Here is a 22567-nt window from a genome sequence, read left to right as displayed (position 1 = left end):
CTTACATCAGGTCCTCCCTACATCAGAGACCCCATTATATCAGAATCCCCCCTTACATCAGGTCCTCCCTACATCAGAGACCCCATTATATCAGAATCCCCCCTTACATCAGGTCCTCCCTACATAAGAGACCCCATTATATCAGAATCCCTCCTTACATCAGAGACCCCATTATATCAGAATCCCCCCTTACATCAGGTCCTCCCTACATCAGAGACCCCATTATATCAGAATTCCCCCCTTACATCAGGTCCTCCCTACATAAGAGACCCCATTATATCAGAATCCCCCTTACATCAGGTCCTCCCTACATCAGAGACCCCATTATATCAGAATCCCCCCTTACATCAGGTCCTCCCTACATCAGAGACCCCATTATATCAGAATCCCCCCTTACATCAGGTCCTCCCTACATCAGAGACCCCATTATATCAGAATCCCCATCTGACATCAGGATCCCCAATAAAGACTTATGTCAGGACCCCCATCAGAGTCCTCCTTACATCAGAGACCCCCCCCTTACATCAGTGTCACAATTAGAATCCCCTCTTATGCCAGGGTCCACTCCCCAATAAAGACCCTCTTATGTCAGGACCCCCATCAGAGTCCCCCTTACATCAGGGTTACAGAGTTACCTTTTATGTCAGGGTCCCCATCAGAGCCCCCACTTACATCAGAGTACCCCCCATTACATCAGGTTCCCTAATAAAGACCCCCATCAGAATCCTCCTGACATCAGAGACCGCCCTTACATCAGGGTCACATTAGAGTTCCTCTTTTTGTCAGGGTCCCCATCACAGCTCCCCAATACATCAGGGTCCCTAATAACATTCCCCTTATGTTAGGACCCTCATCAGAATCCTCCTTACATCAGACTCCTCTCCTTAGATCAGGGTCACCATTAGAGTTGGGTTCCCCATTAGAGCCCACCTTACATCAGATTCCCCCTTTATGTCAGGGTTTCCATCAGAGCCCCCCTTACATCAGAGTCCCCAATAAAGTCCCCCTTATGTCAGGACTCCATCAGACTCCCCTTTACATCTGAGTCCCTCCCTTACATCAGGTTCACCATTAGAGCCCTCTTATGCCAAGGTCCCCATGCATTAGAATCCCAATAATAGTCCCAATCATAGTCCCCCTTTCCTCAGAGTCCTCCTTTACACCAGGGTCCCCAATAAAGTCCCCCTTATGACAGGACTCCCATCAGACTCCCCTTTACATCAAAGTCCCTCCCTTACATCAGGGTCACCATTAGAGTCCCCCCCTTATGTCTAGGTCCCCATCAGGGTCCCCCATTACATCAGGGTCATCATAAGAGCCCCCTTATGTCAAGACCCCCATACATTAGAATCACAATAAGACTCCCCATCATAGTCCCCCTTTCCTCAGAGTCCTCCCTTACATCAGGGTCCCCAATAAAGTCCCCCTTATGACAGTACTCCCATCAGAGTCCCCCTTACATCAGAGTCCCTCTCTTTCATCAAGATCACCATTAGAGTCCCCCCTTATGCCAAGGTCACCATCAGGGTCCCCCTTACATTGGAATCCCAATCAGCGTTCCCATTATAGTCCTCCTTACATCAGAGTCCTACTTTAGGCTCAGTTCACACTAGTGCAGGTGGAAGCCGCTACGGGACCCGCACTTCATCCAGCAGCTGCAACCACAAAAAGCGGGACCCACTTAATGGCACGCCACCAGCACTGGATATCACACCTGCACTGGGAACCACACTGTAGTGCGGTTCCCAGCGCGCGCTGAGATTTCTGGAAAGGTGCAGGAATCTTTTCCCTGCATTTTGTGAGGCATGACAGCCCTTTCAAATGAATGGACTGCTGCGCTGCGGCCCCCAAAATGGCACTAATGTGAACCGAGCCTTACAGAGTCCAGGTCCAGGTTGAGGGAAAATGAAAGCGGAGACTACAGGCGGCCTCTGCTGACCTCAGTCCTCAGTCTGCACCTTCAGGATACACCACTGACCTCAGCTGTGGGCCTGATAAAATATTTCTGCAAGATGGATGTGGTCCATGGACTGTAGTTTGGAGACCCCCGCACTAAAACCACAAATCTCTGTGTGTAAAGTGTATGATATGGACTGTGGACATGTAACATAACCAATTATCAATAGTCTGGGAAGAAACTGATTTGTGAGAAAAAAAAACCTAACCATTAACACCATTCTGTTTGGCCACACCCATATATAAATGGCCACACCCAGAAGCTATGAATCAAATCTCTACATACTTAGAGGAAAGGCATTGGTCAGGGACATTACAAGTTTTTTGATCAGAGATCAATTCCTCCAAAACTACAGGTGAAACTCGAAAAATGAGAATATGGTGCAAAAGTTCATTTATTTCAGTGCAGCAACTTAAAGGTGAAACTAATATATGAGACTCATTACATGCAAAGCAAGATACCGTATTTTTCACTCCATAAGACGCACTTTTTTCCCCCCAAAAAAGGGGGGAAAATGTCAGTGCGTCTTATGGAGCGAATATGGAGCGGCCGGTCCGGTATTTCCACCGCCGCCGTGTCAGAATACCGGGCCGGCCGCTCAGCTCTGCAGTGGGACCTTATAGAGATGACTGCTGACCTTTGGGGAGGGGGGGGAGCGGGTACCTGAATCTGACAGGTACCCGCTCTTACCTCCGCAGAGTTGTTCTTTGATCTTACCTGTTCCTCTAACCAGCGGCGCGCTGTCTTCCCGGCTTCTGTAGTGTGGGCGCTGGGCATGACAACTGGGTGCCAAGTGCGCATGCGCAAGAAGCGGTGCTTTTTGTGAATGGTAAGGCGGTACCTGGGACACATGACAGATCCCAGAAGCCGCCGGACCAATCACAAAGCGCAAGTGCTTCTCGCTCGTGCGCACTGGGCACCTGGCTGTCATGCCGAGCGCCATTACAGAAGCCGGGAAGACAGCGCGCGGCTGGATAGAGGAACAGGTAAGATCAAAGAACAACTCCGACGGAAGTAAGAACGCGTACCTTTCAAATACAGGTACCTGCTCCCCCCCCCCTCCCCAAAGGTCAGCAGTCATCTCATGTACTGTCTGCAGTCTCTGGTCATCCCTGTGCTGTCTGCAGTCTCTGGTCATCTCCTGTACTGTCCAGTCTCTGGTCATCCCTGTACTGTGTCCGCAGTCTCTGGTCATCTCCTGTACTGTGTCCGCAGTCTCTGGTCATCCCCTGTACTGTGTCCGCAGTCTCTGGTCATCTCCTGTACTGTGTCCGCAGTCTCTGGTCATCTCCTGTACTGTGTCCGCAGTCTCTGGTCATCTCCTGTACTGTGTCCGCAGTCTCTGGTCATCTCCTGTACTGTGTCCGCAGTCTCTGGTCATCTCCTGTACTGTCCGCAGTCTCTGGTCATCCCCTGTACTATGTCCGCAGTCTCTGGTCATCCCCTGTACTATGTCCGCAGTCTCTGGTCATCCCCTGTACTGTGTCCGCAGTCTCTGGTCATCCCCTGTACTGTGTCCGCAGTCTCTGGTCATCTCCTGTACTGTGTCCGCAGTCTCTGGTCATCTCCTGTACTGTGTCCGCAGTCTCTGGTCATCCCATGTACTGTGTCCGCAGTCTCTGGTCATCCCTGTACTATGTCCGCAGTCTCTGGTCATCCCTGTACTATGTCCGCAGTCTCTGGTCATCCCTGTACTATGTCCGCAGTCTCTGGTCATCTCCTATACTGTCCGCAGTCTCTGGTCATCTCCTGTACTGTCCGCAGTCTCTGGTCATCTCCTGTACTGTCCGCAGTCTCTGGTCATCTCCTGTACTGTCCGCAGTCTCTGGTCATCTCCTGTACTGTCCGCAGTCTCTGGTCATCTCCTGTACTGTGTCCGCAGTCTCTGGTCATCTCCTGTACTGTCCGCAGTCTCTGGTCATCTCCTGTACTATGTCCGCAGTCTCTGGTCATCTCCTGTACTATGTCCGCAGTCTCTGGTCATCTCCTGTACTATGTCCGCAGTCTCTGGTCATCCCTGTGCTGTCCGCAGTCTCTGGTCATTTCCTGTACTATGTCTGCAGTCCATTAGTTCAGAATTTTTTTTTTCCTGTTTTCTTCCTCTAAAACCTAGGTGCGTCTTATGGAGCGAAAAATATGGTAGTTCAAGCCGTGATTTGTCATCATTGTGATGATTATGGCTTACAGCTCATGAAAACCCCAAATCCACAATCTCAGAAAATGAGAATATTCCATGCAATCAATAAAACACGGATTGTACATAGAACAATATCGGACCTCTGAAAAGTAGAAGCTGCATATGTACTCAGTACTTGGTTGGGGCCCCTTTTGCAGCAATTACTGCCTCAATGCGGCGTGGCATGGAAGCCATCAGCCTGTGGCACTGCTGAGGTGTTATGGAAGACCAGGATGCTTCAATAGCATTACTGAAATAAATGAACTTTTGCACGATATTCTAATTTTATGAGTTTCACCTGTATTTGTAAAGGGTTATGTTACACCTACACAGTCCATTGGAGTGAAAAAAATGGGGTTATTATTGTGCTGTGGGGTTATTATTGTGTTGTGGGGTTATTATTTGTGTTGTGGGGTTTTTATTGTGTTGTGGGGTTATTATTGTGTTGTGGGGTTATTATTGTGTTGTGGGGTTATTATTGTGTTGTGGATTATTATTGTGTTGTGGGATTATTATTGTGTTGTGGGTTATTATTGTGTTGTGGGGTTATTATTGTGTTGTGGGTTATTATTGTGTTGTGGGGTTATTATTGTGTTGTGGGGTTATTATTGTGTTGTGGGGTTATTATTTGTGTTGTGGGGTTTTTATTGTGTTGTGGGGTTTTTATTGTGTTGTGGATTATTATTGTGTTGTGGGATTATTATTGTGTTGTGGATTATTATTGTGTTGTGGGGTTATTATTGTGTTGTGGATTATTATTGTGTTGTGGGGTTATTATTGTGTTGTGGGGTTATTATTGTGTTGTGGGGTTATTATTGTGTTGTGGGATTATTATTGCGTTGTGGGGTTATTATTTGTGTTGTGGGGTTATTATTGTGTTGTGGATTATTATTGTGTTGTGGGGTTATTATTGTGTTGTGGGGTTTTTATTTGTGTTGTGGGGTTTTTATTGTGTTGTGGATTATTATTGTGTTGTGGGATTATTATTGTGTTGTGGATTATTATTGTGTTGTGGGGTTATTATTGTGTTGTGGGTTATTATTGTGTTGTGGGGTTATTATTGTGTTGTGGGGTTATTATTGTGTTGTGGGGTTATTATTGTGTTGTGGGGTTATTATTTGTGTTGTGGGGTTTTTATTGTGTTGTGGGGTTTTTATTGTGTTGTGGATTATTATTGTGTTGTGGGATTATTATTGTGTTGTGGATTATTATTGTGTTGTGGGATTATTATTGTGTTGTGGGGTTATTATTGTGTTGTGGATTATTATTGTGTTGTGGGGTTATTATTGTGTTGTGGGGTTATTATTGTGTTGTGGGGTTATTATTGTGTTGTGGGGTTTTTATTTGTGTTGTGGGGTTTTTATTGTGTTGTGGATTATTATTGTGTTGTGGGATTATTATTGTGTTGTGGGATTATTATTGTGTTGTGGATTATTATTGTGTTGTGGGGTTATTATTGTGTTGTGGGGTTATTATTGTGTTGTGGATTATTATTGTGTTGTGGGGTTATTATTGTGTTGTGGGTTATTATTGTGTTGTGGATTATTATTGTGTTGTGGGGTTATTATTGTGTTGTGGGTTATTATTGTGTTGTGGATTATTATTGTGTTGTGGGGTTATTATTGTGTTGTGGGGTTATTATTGTGTTGTGGGGTTATTATTGTGTTGTGGATTATTATTGTGTTGTGGGATTATTATTGTGTTGTGGGATTATTATTGTGTTGTGGATTATTATTGTGTTGTGGGTTATTATTGTGTTGTGGGGTTATTATTGTGTTGTGGATTATTATTGTGTTGTGGATTATTATTGTGTTGTGGGGTTATTATTGTGTTGTGGGGTTATTACTTTGCTGGGTATAATATTGTACTGTGGGGTTATTATTGTACTGGAGGTTATGGTTATGCTGCAGATTACTATTGTGCTGTGGGGGTTATTATTGTGCTGTGGGATTATTGTACTGTTGAGTTATAACTACTTTCACACTGATCTGTGTTTGCGGTTTTGCTGTGTTTTTACCACGGTGCATTTGACTCAAAAACAGCTCCAAAAATGCAACGTTGGTGTGTTTTTGATGTGTTTTTCCCGCATTTTGCGTTGATTTCAATTCTTTATCGCACTAAAACTGCAGCAAACAGGATTTTAAAAAACACCAGACCCACAATGGATCAGTGTGAAGAGTTCCATAGGAATACATCACACATTTTTCTAATGGATCAGTGTGAAAGCGGCGATAATATTGTGCTGGGGGTTATTATTGTGCTGGGGTGTTATTATTGTGCTGGGGTGTTATTATTGTGCTGGGGTGTTATTATTGTGCTGTGGGGTTTTCATTATGCTGGGATTATTATTGTGATGTGGGGTTACTATTGTGCTGGCTTTATTATTTTGCTGTGGGGTTATTGTTGTGCTGGGATTATACTTGTGCTGTGGGGTTATCATTGTGCTGAGATTATTATTGTACTCTAGGGTTTTTTTTTTTGCGCTGGGGTTATTATTTTGCTGGGGGTTATTGCTTTCCCTAAAGCCTGGTTCACACTATGTGGGTCAGTTGACGGAGTGGGAATGGCATCTGTTCCCACACCCTCAACCACCTGCAGCTGAATCATACTGCTCTTTCAAGGCGCGCTGGACTGCTATTGCTATTCATTCTGAATGGCACCCCTACGCATCTCAGCCCGCAGCGCTATTTCAGGTGCGGGAACTGCAGGGAAACCACATGGTCAAAAAGACCATGCGGTTTCCCTGCAGATGCGTTTTTTAAAAGATGCATGCACCTTTTTTGTGCGGGACATGCAGCACAACAGCCCATTCAAATGAACTGGGTCCAACACTTGCTGGGGGGTTATTGCTGGGGTTTATCATTGTTGGCCCTATCACTTGCTTGGGGTTATTGCGTGCTCTGACATTTGCTGGGGTTATTCCTTGCCCTGACATTTGCTTGGGGTTATTGCTTGTCCTGACATATGCTGGGGGTTATTGCTTGTCCTGACATTTGCTGGGGGTTATTGCTTGTCCTGACATTTGCTGGGGGTTATTGCTTGTCCTGACATTTGCTGGGGGTTATTGCTTGTCCTGACATTTGCTGGGGGTTATTGCTTCTCCTGACATTTGCTGGGGGTTATTGCTTGTCCTGACATTTGCTGGGGGTTATTGCTTGTCCTGACATTTGCTGGGGGTTATTCCTTGCCCTGACATTTGCTGGGTGTTATTCCTTGCCCTGACATTTGCTGGGTGTTATTCCTTGCCCTGACATTTGCTGGGGGTTATTGCTTTACCTGACATATGCTGGGGGTTATTGCTTGTCCTGACATTTGCTGGGGGTTATTCCTTGCCCTGACATTTGCTGGGGGTTATTGCTTTTCCTGACATATGCTGGGGGTTATTGCTTGTCCTGACATTTGCTGGGGATTATTCCTTGCCCTGACATTTGCTGGGGGTTATTGCTTGTCCTGACATTTGCTGGGGGTTATTCCTTGCCCTGACATTTGCTGGGGGTTATTGCTTTTCCTGACATTTGCTGGGGGTTATTGCTTGTCCTGACATTTGCTGGGGGTTATTCCTTGCCCTGACATTTGCTGGGGGTTATTGCTTTTCCTGACATATGCTGGGGGTTATTGCTTCTCCTGACATTTGCTGGGGGTTATTCCTTGCCCTGACATTTGCTGGGGGTTATTGCTTGTCCTGACATTTGCTGGGGGTTATTCCTTGCCCTGACATTTGCTGGGGGTTATTGCTTTTCCTGACATATGCTGGGGTTTTTTTGCTTGTCCTGACATATGCTGGGGTTTTTTTGCTTGTCCTGACATTTGCTGGGGGTCATTGCTTTTCCTGACATATGCTGGGGGTTTTTTGCTTGTCCTGACATATGCTGGGGGTTATTCCTTGCCCTGACATTTGCTGGGGGTTATTGCTTTTCCTGACATATGCTGGGGTTTTTTTGCTTGTCCTGACATATGCTGGGGTTTTTTTGCTTGTCCTGACATATGCTGGGGTTTTTTTGCTTGTCCTGACATATGCTGGGGTTCTTGCTTGTCCTGAAGGAGGGTGTTCTGTAGTCCAGCAGAACGTGACTAGACTGACAACGCTGCCTGAGATTTTAGTGCAGCAGAGACAAACAGGAAGTTTTGAGCTCACTGCATTTCTGGCAGATCAATGGGCATTGTTTTGTACTTAAGGAAAATGTCTTATCTTGTGTAATGGCCAGTAAATGTCATGGCAGCTTTACATTTCTAGTCCAGTACAGCACTGATATGGGCTCACTATCATCAACACAAATAGCTTGATGCACACAGCTAGTAAGCTCAATGCGTCATCCTCTCTGCAGATGCAGTCATGGCCAAGGATATTGGCATCCCCGCGTTTCTGTCATGTGGTGCACTACTTCACCCAGGGAATTGTTGCAATCGCAAATGTTTCGGCATTCTCATGTTTATTTCTTTTGTTTGTTTTGGTATGACGTGAAGAAACCAGAGAGGCAGGGGGCCAAATCTGGCGCATTCTACGCAGGACTCCAAAAATGGACTGGACAAAATGATTGGCACCCTCAATTTAATATTCGGCAGCACAACCCTTGGAAAAAATAACTGAAATCACCTCCACCTAAGAACTGTACTTGAATCACCTCCACCAGATCATCCTCCGCAGCTATCACCTTTTGTAGCCCCTCCCCCTTCCTTTAGATTGTAAGCTCCACGAGCCGGGCCCTCCTATTCCTTCTGTACTGAAATGTATTGTAATTGTACTGCCCCCCTTATATTGTACAGCGCTGCGCAGACTGTTGGTGCCATATAAATCCTGTATAATAATAATAATAATATGCTGGGGGTTATTCCTTGCCCTGACCCATGCTGGGAGATATCATTGCTAGCACTGACCGCAATGTTGAGGGTATATTTTGTTGCCACTGACACCATCAATGGGGGTTATTTCAGTGTACGCCCAGGCCCTATTTTACTTCAACTGTAGCAAAACAAAGGAACACATTACAAGTGATTAACTGTGAAGCTTCACCCATATCCACAAGTACACAGCAGGCAAGGCGCCCCACATGTAGGGGCGGACTGACAACTCATGGGGCCCCCAGGCAATAGGGGATCATGGGGCCCCTGTGTCCTTGCCCAAACTCAAAAAAGCCTATGAAAAAGGTACCAGGGGCATCTCATGGGGCCCCCTACTGACCCTGGGCCCTCGGGCAGTGCCCGAGTTTCCAAATGGTCAGTCCGCCCCTGCCCACATGTGTTGCATTTTACTTCCCTATTCCTTTAATGTGGGCAGCAGGCATCCCCCACGGCACACCTTATTTTACTTCTCAATCTGTTCAAGATGTCACTTCTTATTCTTTTCAAAAGTTGGCAAACAAGTTTTATTTTTACACCCACTGACACAAAATATAGAACTGGTTTATGCACTTGCTGTCCAGCAATGTACGGGACATTGCTACATACGTCTGACCAGGGGCGGACTGACCATTTGGAAACTCAGGCACTGCCCGAGGGCCCAGGGTCAGTAGGGGGCCCCATGAGATGCCCCTGGTACCTTTTTCATAGGTTTTTTGGAGTTTGGGCAAGGAAACAGGGGCCCCATGATTCCCTATTGCCCGGGGGCCCCATGAGTTGTCAGTCCGCCCCTGCGTCTGACCACTGCACTCTGCACTCTTCAGTGTGGTTAAAGGGGCCGCAGCCTGCATTTTATATTACACTGGGAATGGTTTCTATATACTGTAACGTCGCGGCTTTCATTTTCTGACCAATCATTTCTCATCATGTTATGTCTCCTGTTATTATTATAACATGGGATTCAGAGATGTGAAGACTTAGCTCCCCAGTCTATACTCCCAGCACCCCAATAAAATTTGTCTGGAGCCTCCCCTGCACCCAAGCACTTACACCCCCCCCCCCCAAAAAAAATGTACAGTCCCCAGCTTGCCCCACATACACACATATGAACATAAACACACTTGTCAGGGACGCTAAATTGTGCTAAATGTTATATATATGTTACATGCAGGAGTGAGAGATATATATATATATATCATCCCATTATTCACAATGAACTCTAAACTGATGTGCTGTAGGGGCTTTTAAAGTATCACCTATGGAAAATTTTGGGTACCGATGTTTGTTGTTGTCACTAGTGTGTGCACCATCAAAGCTTTACATGTTGGGTATCTAATTACTCAACATAAACTCATCTTTTACATTTTAAAATTGGGTAATATATTGTGCTTAATCAAAAAAACAGAGTAAGTGAGCGCTAGAATGAATATACAAACAAACAGCAGCTGTACACCAAAAAAGGCACCGTATACAACCATCAGAGACGTAAATATAAAAGAGGAGAAGGTGCAGCGCTATGTGACTTAGTAGACAATAATAAAATCCAACACACATAATAAACAGTGACTACGTGCTGATAAAATAAAGCCACTAGGTGGTGGCTATGAAGTGAAAAAAGTGCAAAAATAAATAAAGGAGTCCAGAAAAAGGGTGCTCTTAAGATCCGAGATGATCCTCAGACGTCCAATGTTTGGAACTGCCAGGTGATAAAAAATAGTAAAGATTGCGCACTCACCAGATACGCAATCTTTATGCGCATTTATATATGATGTCACTGGACCTCCGGTGTCATAAAACTGGTCTGGTCAGATCTGGTCAGTATGACTCTCATCGCCTGGTACTTGGATAGATGCGGCTGCTCGTCTAAAGCGGGGGGGGTGGAGCCTGATCATGGCGGCAATGGAGAGTGTAGAGTGAACACTCTCCGTTAACCTCCCTCGACTATCTCCTCCTCAAGTGTCCCCTGTTTGTGGACTGGCTGCCCCGGAGATATGTGGACCCACCTGCTTGGCTGAGGAAGCTTTTTGGAGACTGTGGGGAGCCGAGCCTGGACTGTGACAGTAAGCGTCCGCTTCCCCGGGGATCATCTCGCGGTAGTGGCGAGAGAAGGAGAGCGGTTGCCGGGAGACAGCAGTCACGTGTGCTGCCGCGGAGGATCACTGGGAGACAGAGTTGCCGGCCGGCCGGCGTTTCGGGAAGCCGAAGGCCGGAACAAAGCCGGCTGTCGATCGGAAGGCCCCGCGGTGGTCTGGGTAAGTGCATCCCTAGCACCCCATACCAGTTTCCCTTGGACTCAGTGAATCTCCAGGCTTCCCCTAGAGGCTTTGGAAAAGGCTCCTGCTCCCCTGGGGTTATTGGCGGTGACGGAGCGACGAGGAGTGCGGCTGTCAGGAGACGGCTAGGACGGTGCAGCCACACGAGAGAGACGCCGTTCACCTGGCTTATACCCTGGGAGACAGACACATTAAGAGTGGAGAAGCCCAGCTAGCCCAGTGAGGAGAGAAACCCGTGATCGGGTACCCCGAGGGTGGAACACAGATATACTGCCTCAGTACTGCCACTGTTTCCGTGAGATTATATATATCATCGAACTATAATATTATACTCCTTACCTCCCTCCTCCATACCTCTATATCACCTCATATAATTATTCCACCCTGTTAACAAATTATACTATCTTTACGCAACTATAGATACATCTCTAGCCTTTATTTCCACATCATTGGGAAATCGCATATTGTTCCTAGAAGAAGAAGTTAACATCACAAAGAGTAACCCCCCAGGAGAAGATCGCCACAGAAGAGACTCGCACCCTGAAGTACATTACAACTTGGAGGGTGAGTGATAACAGTAGTTCCACTGCAGAGTGTTTGTTTTTTTTTTTTTCTCTCTCTCCCTTGCTCTGCATCTGCTGTTTAAGGAATTTGGACTTTGAATTCGGAGAGTTCTAGGGTGGGTTCAAAGATCCGACAGATTATAAGGAAAGGAGGAGGGATAAAACTTCAAAAATAATTATGAAAGGTAAAAACACCAAAGGGGTTGGGTCTAGGAACCCCCAATCTGGCACGATTAAAAAATTTACGACACAGGGAAATCTCACGCCAGATAGATCCCAGGGAATCAGTGAAAAGAGTGAATTGGAAATAAGCCTGGATAACAGCCTGAGACTTTCCCTGGGTCCGGTGTATAACAGCCAACAATCAATGGAAGGCATTGAGACGAGAGAACTTGAAAGGGATCTTCAAATACCAAATAAAAAGGAAATGGCGGAGATGTTTAAAGGTCTGGAAATATCAATAAAGCAGGAGATGGGTATAATTCGGGAAGATCTGGAGCAATTGTTAACTAGGGTGGAGGAAACGGAGGAGAAAGTTCAAAAGCATGCCCAAATTATCCCAAACTTGAAAAAAGGGATAATAGACAATAGAAAGGACCTAAAAAGACTGCTTTATATGATGGAACAACAAGAAAACAGAGCAAGGATGAACAATCTAAGAGTGAGAGGTGTCCCAGAGCTGTCCATGGGGGAAGATTTAAAAGAGTTAATTGGCAAAATTTTGACCTTCATAATGGATAATCAGGACATGGCGATATGTAAATTGGATGAAGTATATAGGATAGGAAGGTCTCAACGAGAAAAAGGAGTAGAGAAACCAAGAGACATAATTGTTAAATTTCATAGTCACGGGGATAAAGAAGAGATATGGAAAAAGGTGAAAGGAAGAACAAGTATTGTATATGAAGGGAAAAACATCCAAATTTTTGCGGACTTAACAGCAGAGACTTTGCGGAAAAAGAGATTATTGAAACCCCTATTGGAAGTATTGAAAAAGCATAATGTGAACTATAGATGGGGTCGTACAGCGGGTTTAATTGGATGGAGGGAAGGAATTACAGCGGTCCTGAGGTTCCCAGAAGATGTGGGGGATTTCTGTGATAAATTTGACATACAGAAACTAGAGATCCCGGGTTGGGAAGGGGAGGAGGGAGAGGTATATAATCTGGAGGAAGAAAATTGGCAGCCGGTTAGAAAAAGAAATAGAGAAGCAATGGATAAAGGGACACGGGGGAGGAGGGGGGGTGTGCGGTCATGGGAGGAGTTGAACCCCTGAGGTAGGGATCTAAGGTGGATAAAGATCCATAGGCAGAGGAGGCCTGGAGGAGGGGGGGAGGGGGGGTGGGATGTGGGGGGAGGAGGGTGGGGGAGATGGGGAGTGGGGGGAGATGGATGGGTAATACTCTGCATAGGAGGGGTAAGGGTAAGAGAACGGGTAGAGGAAAGAGAGAGAAAAGAAAGAGGAGGCCAACATGGAAGAAGTTCAGTTTGTAACCTTTAATGTAAAGGGACTAAGCTGCCCCGGAAAGAGATTTAGATTATTGAAGGAGTTACAACACAGGACAGCCTCAGTGGTTTTTTTGCAGGAGACACATTTGGATTTGGAATCTAAGATTGGGCTGCGCTCAAGATATTTTCCGACATGGTATTATGCGGACTCACCAATTAGAAGAGCAAAAGGGGTAGCTATAGGGTTTGCAAAAAATATTAGGTTTGATGTGGAGAAGAGAATAACAGACCCAGAGGGTAGGTTTTTGTTCCTAAGGGGTAAGTTGCAGGATATTGATTGTACAGTGGCTAGTATATATTGCCCAAATAAGAAACCAGAGATATTCCTAAGGGAAGTATTGCAGAGGCTGATGGATTTTAAAAGAGGTCGATTGATAGTAGCGGGGGATTTTAACCTTTGTATGGATCCACGGCTGGATTCTACCTCCCAAGTGAGGAAAGAGGAATATAGGTCCCTGAGATTATTAAAGAAATCATTAAATGAGTGTCAGCTGGTGGATATATGGAGAATTAGGCATATGAAGGATAGAGATTACACATTTTACTCACATGTTCACGAGACTTACTCCAGATTGGATTATGTATTGGTAGAACATCAATTTATAGACTCTGTGGCAGAGGTTATGATTGGAGGGAGTTCTATTTCAGACCACTCTCCGGTCGCAATGAAGTTAAGATGGGGTAGTGAAGACAGAGGTGGTTTTATGTGGCGGATGAATGAAGCACTTTTATTGGACGAGGAGGTCAACCAAAAGATTAAAACAGAAATTGAAAGATATTTTGAAGAGAATGACACTGAGGAAGTTTCGGTCGCAACATTGTGGGAAGCTCATAAAGCCTATATCAGAGGACTACTTATCGCAATAGGGGCAAAAAAGAAAAGAGAAAGGAGAGAAAAGATCAATAGACTTTTAAATGAAATAGCTGATCTGGAACAGGCCCACAAAAGGAACATCTTGAAAGAAATAAGGCAGAAGATAACAAAAAAGAAAGATGAATTAGAGAGGATAATGGAGGAAGAAAAAAGAAGAGTCTTTAATAAATTAACAAGCGAAAGGTATAGATGGGGAGATAGACCGGGAAAACACCTAATGAGGGCATTGAGAGAAAAGAAAAATAGGAATTATATAGAAAAAATAAGAAACTCCAAGGGCGAAATGGTCCACTCAACTAAAAGAATCGCTAGAGTATTTAAAGATTATTATAGTGAATTATACAACATAATACCCCAGGACACCCCCAATAACATTGATACAGTAAATAAAGAAAACAGAAGGATATTTCTAAAAAATGCAGGTCTATCAAAATTAAGCAAAATTCAACTGAATTCTTTGGATTCAGAAATCACGTCAGAAGAAATAGAAATAGCATTGAAGGATACAGTGGTGGGGAAAAGTCCGGGCCCAGATGGGTTTACTGTAAAATATTATAAAAAATATAAAGAGTTATTAATACCTAGATTGAAGACCTATATGAACGCCCTTGGAGATAAGTTGGAAATTAGGGGAGAGTCCTTACAGGCCAACATAGTCTTAATCCACAAGGAAGATAAAGACCCTTCTCAGTGTGCAAGCTATAGACCCATTGCGCTGCTGAATGTAGACACAAAACTGTTTGCGAAAGTTCTGGCAAACAGGCTTAAGGTCTTGTTGCCAGAATGGATACATGGGGATCAGGTGGGATTTGTCCCGGGAAGGGAGGGTAGAGACAACGGATTAAGATCATTATTGCTTATACAAGAGGGGAAAAAAGAGAAGACCCCAGTAATATTATTGTCAATTGATGCAGAAAAAGCATTTGATAGAGTGAATTGGAGCTTTATGATGGACACCTTGGTGGAATTGGGGCTGGGGGATAGAATTAGGAAGTGGATTGGTAATCTATATAAAAGCCCCACAGCCACTGTCTTGGTAAATGGAGGAAGATCGGAGCTCTTTAGGATGTCAAATGGAACTAGACAGGGATGCCCCCTATCCCCACTATTGTTCGTTTTGTCCCTGGAGCCATTGTTGTCAATGATAAGAAAGAACATCAATATAAAAGGAATAAAGATAGGTGATAGAGAACATAAGGTAGCGGCCTATGCGGACGACTTATTGTTTTTCGTTGGAAACCCTCGTATTTCTCTACCAAACTTAATGAAAACACTGAAAGAGTATGGGGAAATATCAAACTTAAAAATTAATCCAACAAAATCAGAAATTTTAAATATAAATCTTAAAAATAGTGAAAAAGAAAAAATACAAGAAGAATTCCCCTTTGTGTGGAGAGAGAAAGAACTAAAGTACCTAGGGGTAAAATTGTCTGCCTCAACTAATATGTATAAGATTAATTACATCTCACTTTTAAATGAGATAAAAGAGGAATTGAAGAGGTTGGGAACTGGAAATCCATCTTGGATGGGCCGTATAAATCTGATAAAAATGATAATTTTGCCCAAAGTCCTATACAAGTTTCAAATGATCCCAATTAAACTTCCAGAGGTTTTTTTTAGGACACTAAGGAAAATGCTCTTGGGATATATATGGAGGAAAAAAAAACCGAGGATATGCTATGAAACGCTGACTAGAATTAAAGAGAGAGGAGGCTTAGGGCTCCCAGATTTTAAGAGATATTATAAAGCGACCTTGATCGCGAGAATCTTTGACTGGACTCATAACCCGGGGAAAAGTTGGGTCAAAATTGAAAATATACTGAGCGGGTCCAATCTGAACAGAATTATATGGTTACCTACACCTCACCGTGGACTAGATGTTAACACAAGTACATACACTTCTATTGTTTTAAAAGTTTGGCAGATGTTACACAGACAAAGGGGTTGGGTTTTTAACTCACAGTTAATGCCACTTAAAAATACAGATTACTTTGCACCGGGGAAGGAAGATATCACGGGGAATTGGATTATTAAACAGGATGCGCAATTGAGAGATATAATGGTGGGGGAGGAATTAAGACCTTATAGAGAGATGGTGAAATTAAAGGGAGAGGTTTTTAGTAGAATGGACGAGGTTCGATACCACCAATTAAGACACTTTTTTGAGAGTCTCCCAAAACCGGTGAGAACAAAAAAGGATTGGAATCTATTTGAAAGTCTGTTAGACACACGGGGAGATGGGAGACATGGGGTTGCTAAAATATATAGAATCTTAACGGCACTAGACACTGACACAAAATTAATTTATATAGAGAAATGGGGAAAAGATATGGGGAGGGAGATCAGTGAGGAGCAACAGAGGAATATGCTTAGATTAATTCACGAAAATATTAGTATGAGAGAAGTGGAATTAAATTATAAGTGTTTAGTTAGATGGCACATTGCACCGAGTGTGGAGCACAAGATGAGTAGGGAGAACTCCCCATTATGTTGGAGAGGCTGTGGTGAAGTAGGTACACTATATCACATATGGTGGGAATGTTCAAAGATACAGGTGTTTTGGGGGAAAATCGTCCATTTAATGAGAAAAATTACTAAGATCGATGTTGGATTGGACCCAGAGTTATGCCTCCTTCATATATCTGAGCTCACAGTAAGATCATATAAGGACTCAGGGATTTGGCACTTTCTGAGTGCAGCTAAAAGCTTGATTCCTAAGTTCTGGAAAAAAAGGGAGGTCCCGACGGAAGAAGATTGGTTGATCAGAACGAATCAGTTATGTGAGATGGAAAGACTTTATTATACACACATAGATGGGATGGAGATATATCATAAAAAGTGGGGAAAATGGGAAGTATTTAGACAAGAACTCTTGATGAACAATGATTTTTAGAAATGAGTCTTAGAAAAAAGGGGAAAAAAAAAAAAAGGGATTGTGCTATATGTATATCTATTTTTTCTCTCTCTTTTGGATTTGAAAAGAAACGGCAGAGTGGGATGGAGGGGGGAGGGGGGACACTGGGATAGGTGTGGGCGGGGAGGGGCCTTGGGAGGGATTTGGGTTGTGGGAATTAAATAAATTATGAGGAACATAATGATTATCTTATGAAGAAATGCTTGTTAATTATATCTGATTGAAACCTAATAAATATTTATAAATAAAAAAAAACGTGCGACTTAAAAATTGCAACAATCGCCATTTTATTCTTCAGGGTCTCTGCTTTAAGAAAATTATATAATGTATTGGGGGTTTAACAGATCTTCAGGCCTATGTGCATTTTAACATGTGCAGCAAAAAAACCCACAAAAACTGCAAAGAGGCTAAATAATTTAAAGCTTAAAAAATAAGTTCACCTTTTAGAAGAATAAATAATAAATGCACATTTTTTTTTGCAGGTAAAAAAATATGCATTTATTATTATTGTCTGCAGGAGCCTGGAAAGAATTGCATCGGCGATCAGTAGATGGCTGATGCAATGCAGGTCTCCTGCAGATGTACGGGGCAGGGGTGGACTGACAACTCATGGGGCCCCCGGGCAATAGGGGATCATGGGGCCCCTGTGTACTTGCCCAAACTCAAAAAAGCCTATGATAAAGGTACCAGGGGCATCTCATGGGGCCCCCTACTGACCCCGGGCCCTCGGGCAGTGCCCGAGTTTCCAAATGGTCAGTCCACCCCTGGTACGGGGTGTATGAGCAAGCAGATACTGTGACAGGAAGAATGAATGAACTACCACGGCGCTTTACAGCGCCATAGTAGTTCATTGAGGACTACAAGCTGACAGCCGCTGAGGCTGTTGCGACTTGTAGACTCTCATTCTGTGAATGTGTGTCGCAGCCGTGTGGGCTGAGACCCTCATGGCCACGGTTTTTAAAAATTTGACAGCAAGGGAGGAGGGAGAAGATCCCCCGCTAGCTGGCAAAGCAGGGATGGGGGGGGGGGGGAGCGGGGGGGAGGGGCCGTCTGAACGTAACATGTTACATATTACACCCTGTATATGGGTGTAACGTGACATTACGAAAGGTGAACTTATCCTTTAACCCCTTCACGCCTGAGGGTACAACAAATCTAAATGCCTAAGCACAATTTTGCAACATTGGCGTGTTAATAAAACCGCACATATCATCACAACTTTGTACATCCAGGTGAATTATACCGCGTTGTTTTCAGGACAAATTGGGCTTTCATTTGGTGGTAAATGGTAACGGACATCTCCTGATTTTTTTTTTATTTTCAAAGGAAAACTGGCCCAAATTAGTAAAAAAAAAAAATCATTTTTTTTATTGAGCTATGTGTTCCTTGTTACTACCATAACCTACCACCAAAGAACAACCCAAAATAAATTCTCCAGCTCTTGGCGATCGCAGCGATACCATATACGTGTATGTTATTTGTTGTTTGTACCCGGAGTGCAGCCCAGAAACAATAGTGCGCATTTTGTTTTTGTCTTTTTTTTTTTTTACCGAAAACATACGGATACTGACATTGACACTAACTAACTGACACTGATGCCATTTTTTTTTAAATCCTGACCTTTGACCCTGACCTTTTGACCTTGATCTTTGACCCTGACCTTGAACCAAACACTAACCCTGGCATTGAACTAGATCAAACCTTGATCTAGGTATTTTTTCTTTATTTTTTTAATAATTATAATTTTATTTTTAAATATTTATCTTTTTTTTTCAAACATTTTTTTTTTCTCTATGCCGGAGTTAGAGAGATACAATGTATCTCTCTCCTCCATTCATAGAGAGAGAAAAAAAACAAGGGTGCTGGGCTGCACAGTGACTGATCACTGTGATAGCCAATCAGAGGCTATCACAGCGATCATGTGACCTGGAATCAGGAGTCCCGGGTCCCAATCGTTAGAACGGGACCCGGTGCTCTCAGTGACACCGCGATCTTTGTGCTGGGAGAGCGCAGTACGGCGCGCTCCCAGCACAAAGACAGGTACGCAAATATGTGGCCCCACGGAAAAAATCAGTTCTGTGAGGCCGCATTTTTTTTAAATCTGAATTTAAAAGGGGGATTGGAACTCCTGTGATGTTTTTATTGCTGTCTGTGTCCCTGTTAGGTAGGTTCGCCCTCTTATTGTCCAGAAAAGTAATAGAGGGGAAATCTTCCAAAGGGGACACTACGGTAGTTCTGGTGATCTGAGGGTCCCCCAGGAATTACCCTTAATTAGCAGAGATTTTCTCTCTTCTTGTTTTGGCTATGGAACAGGAAGCGAAGGTAAATCTCCCCAATGGGACACAGACAGGGGCAGACTGACATCTCATGGGGCCCCCGGGCAATAGGGGATCATGGGGCCCCTATGGCCATGCTCACACTCAAACCACACCTAAAAAAGCCTATAAAAGGTACCAGGAGCATTTCTTGGGGCCCCCTACTGACCCTGGGCCCTCGGGCAGTGCCCGAGTGCTCGAATGGTCAGTCCGCCCCTGGACACAGATGACAAAAAAAAACAAACTGAAAGGGGTTATAACCAGGGGCAGACTGACAACTCATGGGGCACCCAGGCTAAAGGGGATCATGGGGCCCCTGTGTCCTTGCCCACACTCAAAAAAAGCCTATAAAAGGTACCAGGGGCATTTCATGGGGCCCCCTACTGTCCCCGGGCCCTCGGGCAGGGCCCGAGTGCTCGAATGGTCAGTCTGCCCCTGGTTATAACCCTTCCTTACTCTATCCAAAATGCAAAAAACGTTTTGCCTATCGTTCTACTTCAAGTTTATGGCGTTACTGAGCCCCGACAACTACGTAGTCATATGCAATCACTTATTGTAGAAATAAATTCAAATCTTTTTTTCATTTTTGAAAGAGTAATGGAGGGTTATAACCCCTGTCAGGTTTTTTTTTTTTGCCATCTGTGCCACACTGGGGATATTTACCTTCACTTCCTATCCATAGCCAAACAGGAAGTGAGAGAAAATCCCTTCATCGTGTGGGAATCCCTGGTTGTCACCAGAACTAGTGTCCCCATTGGAAGATTTCCCCTATTTTCCTGTTCTGGTGACAACCCAAAATTTGGGATTTTCTTTGGTGATAAAAGTAAACAGGACAGAGGGTGAATCTCCCTAACGGGGGGGGGGGGGGGCACAGACAGCGATAGAAGCCTGACAGGGGTTCTAATCCCTCTCCACTCTGTCTAAAACTTAAAAAAATTGTTTTGCCTGTAGTTATATTTTAAACTTTCTGCAACAGAAAATGAATGTAAAATAAAATGACAAAGTAATTCAATTTTTTACAGATTACTAAACCCCAGTGTTCAGCGTCTGTTGGCTGTGGTGGGGGAGGGGCTGCCTGTCCTTGATTCAGACATATTTCCGTTCAGATCAATTTACACTGTTGTTCTGACTGGCATTGCCAGATGTCGCAGAGATAGATACGGGGGGGGGGAATCATAATAATTTTACTGTGGACCCCCCCGAGAATTATAGGTAAGCCCCTTTCCCCACTCCATGTTAGATTTACTACATGATATGTAATTTTTTTTCCACTTCCTGCTTAACAAACCCTATCAGCATCTCCTCCCCCACATCCAAATTCCCCTTCCTTTTACCCCTCCCCCATATAATCTCTCACTGCTCAGTGTCAGGATCAGGCCGAGGAGGAGTAGAGGTCCAATCGTCTTCATGTCGGGTTCGGTCCGGCCGGGATCACCACAAATGTACGCAGATCTCACAACACAACCATCAGATAATGTCACCCTACAGAATGAACACACACAGTGAGCGACACCTGTCACAGTGCAACAACACAGACCATAAACACTGGATACAATGTATCGAAACAAAGTTGACAAAGAGATCACCTATAAACACAGAATAATAAACACTGGTTACAATGTAACTAAGTACACAAAGAAATCATCAATAGAAAAAGTAACACTGAATAAAAACTGGATGCAATGTATCAAAATACTTCACAAGGAAATAATCTATAAACACAACGATAAGCACTGGATACAATGTAACAAAACAAAGTCTACAAAGAGATCAGAGTGGAGTGTAGGGATTCATGGGGGGATAAACCCATCACCGCTCACAGAAGAGGAGAGAAATCCAATATTACGTACAATCACACTGCACACCGACACACACTGAAAACGGCAAATTCATTCTCATACATTGTCTTTCACTTTCACATTTTAGCAAGTCACATGACACTTCCTTGAAACGCTCCGTACTAAAACTGTGTCTTCATTTAAAGGGGAACAGCAGTGCTTTCTGAAGGAATATTTCAGGCGTTGCATCCGCTATATATATATATATTACACACCATACATACTTTTTTCTTAAAGTGTTGATAAACCTATACATCTTTCAGTGAAATGTAGAAGCACCGTTTACACAGATGATTAACCTCCCTAGCGGTCTGATTATATCAGTATTTCTGTGCTCAAAGCGGTACATTGTTTTCAATGGTAATATGTTGTTTTTTTTTATTGTAGGCCTGTATTTCTCACTGAAATCTGTCTGAACAAGAGTCTAGTAAACATCCCGGGTATGATAAAGTTTGAAACACGAAATCATAAATTATAATAAATAATCATAAAAAATAATATAATAATAATTTTAATTCAATAATATAATCAAACCAAAAACACTGAAATGTGAAATATAGCGCCAAGTTCGCACATCGCTGAGCTCAGTCGCAGAATCGTTTTCAGTGTCTGATGAAGAATTTCCCCCACGAATCATTATCACTCAATTCTGCAAGTGGTTCTGATTTACTATCGCTGTTCTCTAGCCGGTCTAAAACCGCTTTTGAACTAAAGGGACGCTTTTTGGACGCCATGGACGTTTCTCAGTTTCCAGGCAGAAAGAACAGTAAAAATGCAGGCAGGGAGCCGAACAAAGCACTCGGGACAAAATGTATGTGAAATGGTTTGATACAGGAATGGAATACTATCAGATTTTAGTGTATTTAGTGAATGTCAAATTTTTACATTTTTTTAATTTCCCGACGGTTACGTCCCGTACGTCCCAACGCTCGCAGGGAACTGAACCCGGAAGACTGGTGCCGGCATCGGCCGGAGGAGATGGCCAGGGACGCAGCAGGGGGGACATCGCGGGAGCGAAAGACAAGGTAAGTGATCGAGGGATCCCAGAGCAACGCTGCAGTGTATTCCTGAGTGTAGCTCGGGGGGGTTACCACTTCTGGTACTGAAAGTTTACCCCGAGCTACACTCAGGAATACCTGCAGGGAGGTTAAAGTAGTTGTAAACCTTGAGGCCTGGTTTAATCCGTTCGCTCTTAGGTCCATACAACGTACAGACCTGACAACGGGGGGGTTTTATACACAATCCAGGATTTTGTAAAAAAACTGACAGGCAGACAACTGTCTGTGTGGTGGAAGCAGTACTGGGCCCCCGC

General features: G+C 44.0%; 1 protein-coding gene across 1 annotated transcript in view; it reads right to left on the bottom strand.

Moving 5' to 3' along the window:
• LOC149433882 (tapasin-related protein-like) overlaps positions 1–21342 on the bottom strand; it is a gene marked incomplete at its 3' end in the record, with an annotated part of 34666 nt that extends 13324 nt beyond the window's left edge. The window contains exons 1-2 of the mRNA XM_089664333.1: positions 21268–21342; positions 20775–20899 (exon numbers count right to left, since the gene is read on the bottom strand). Of these exons, the coding sequence (XP_089520459.1) occupies positions 20775–20826 (52 nt within the window). The remainder of the gene's footprint in view (positions 1–20774; positions 20900–21267) is intronic.
• Between the last annotated feature and the right edge of the window lie 1225 nt (positions 21343–22567).

Source organism: Staurois parvus, unplaced genomic scaffold, assembly GCF_062004578.1.
Source record: "Staurois parvus isolate SC_StPar_1 unplaced genomic scaffold, SC_StPar_1.0 ptg001885l, whole genome shotgun sequence".
NCBI classification, from domain to species: Eukaryota; Metazoa; Chordata; class Amphibia; order Anura; family Ranidae; genus Staurois; species Staurois parvus.
This window is presented reverse-complemented; position numbering and strand designations above follow the sequence as displayed.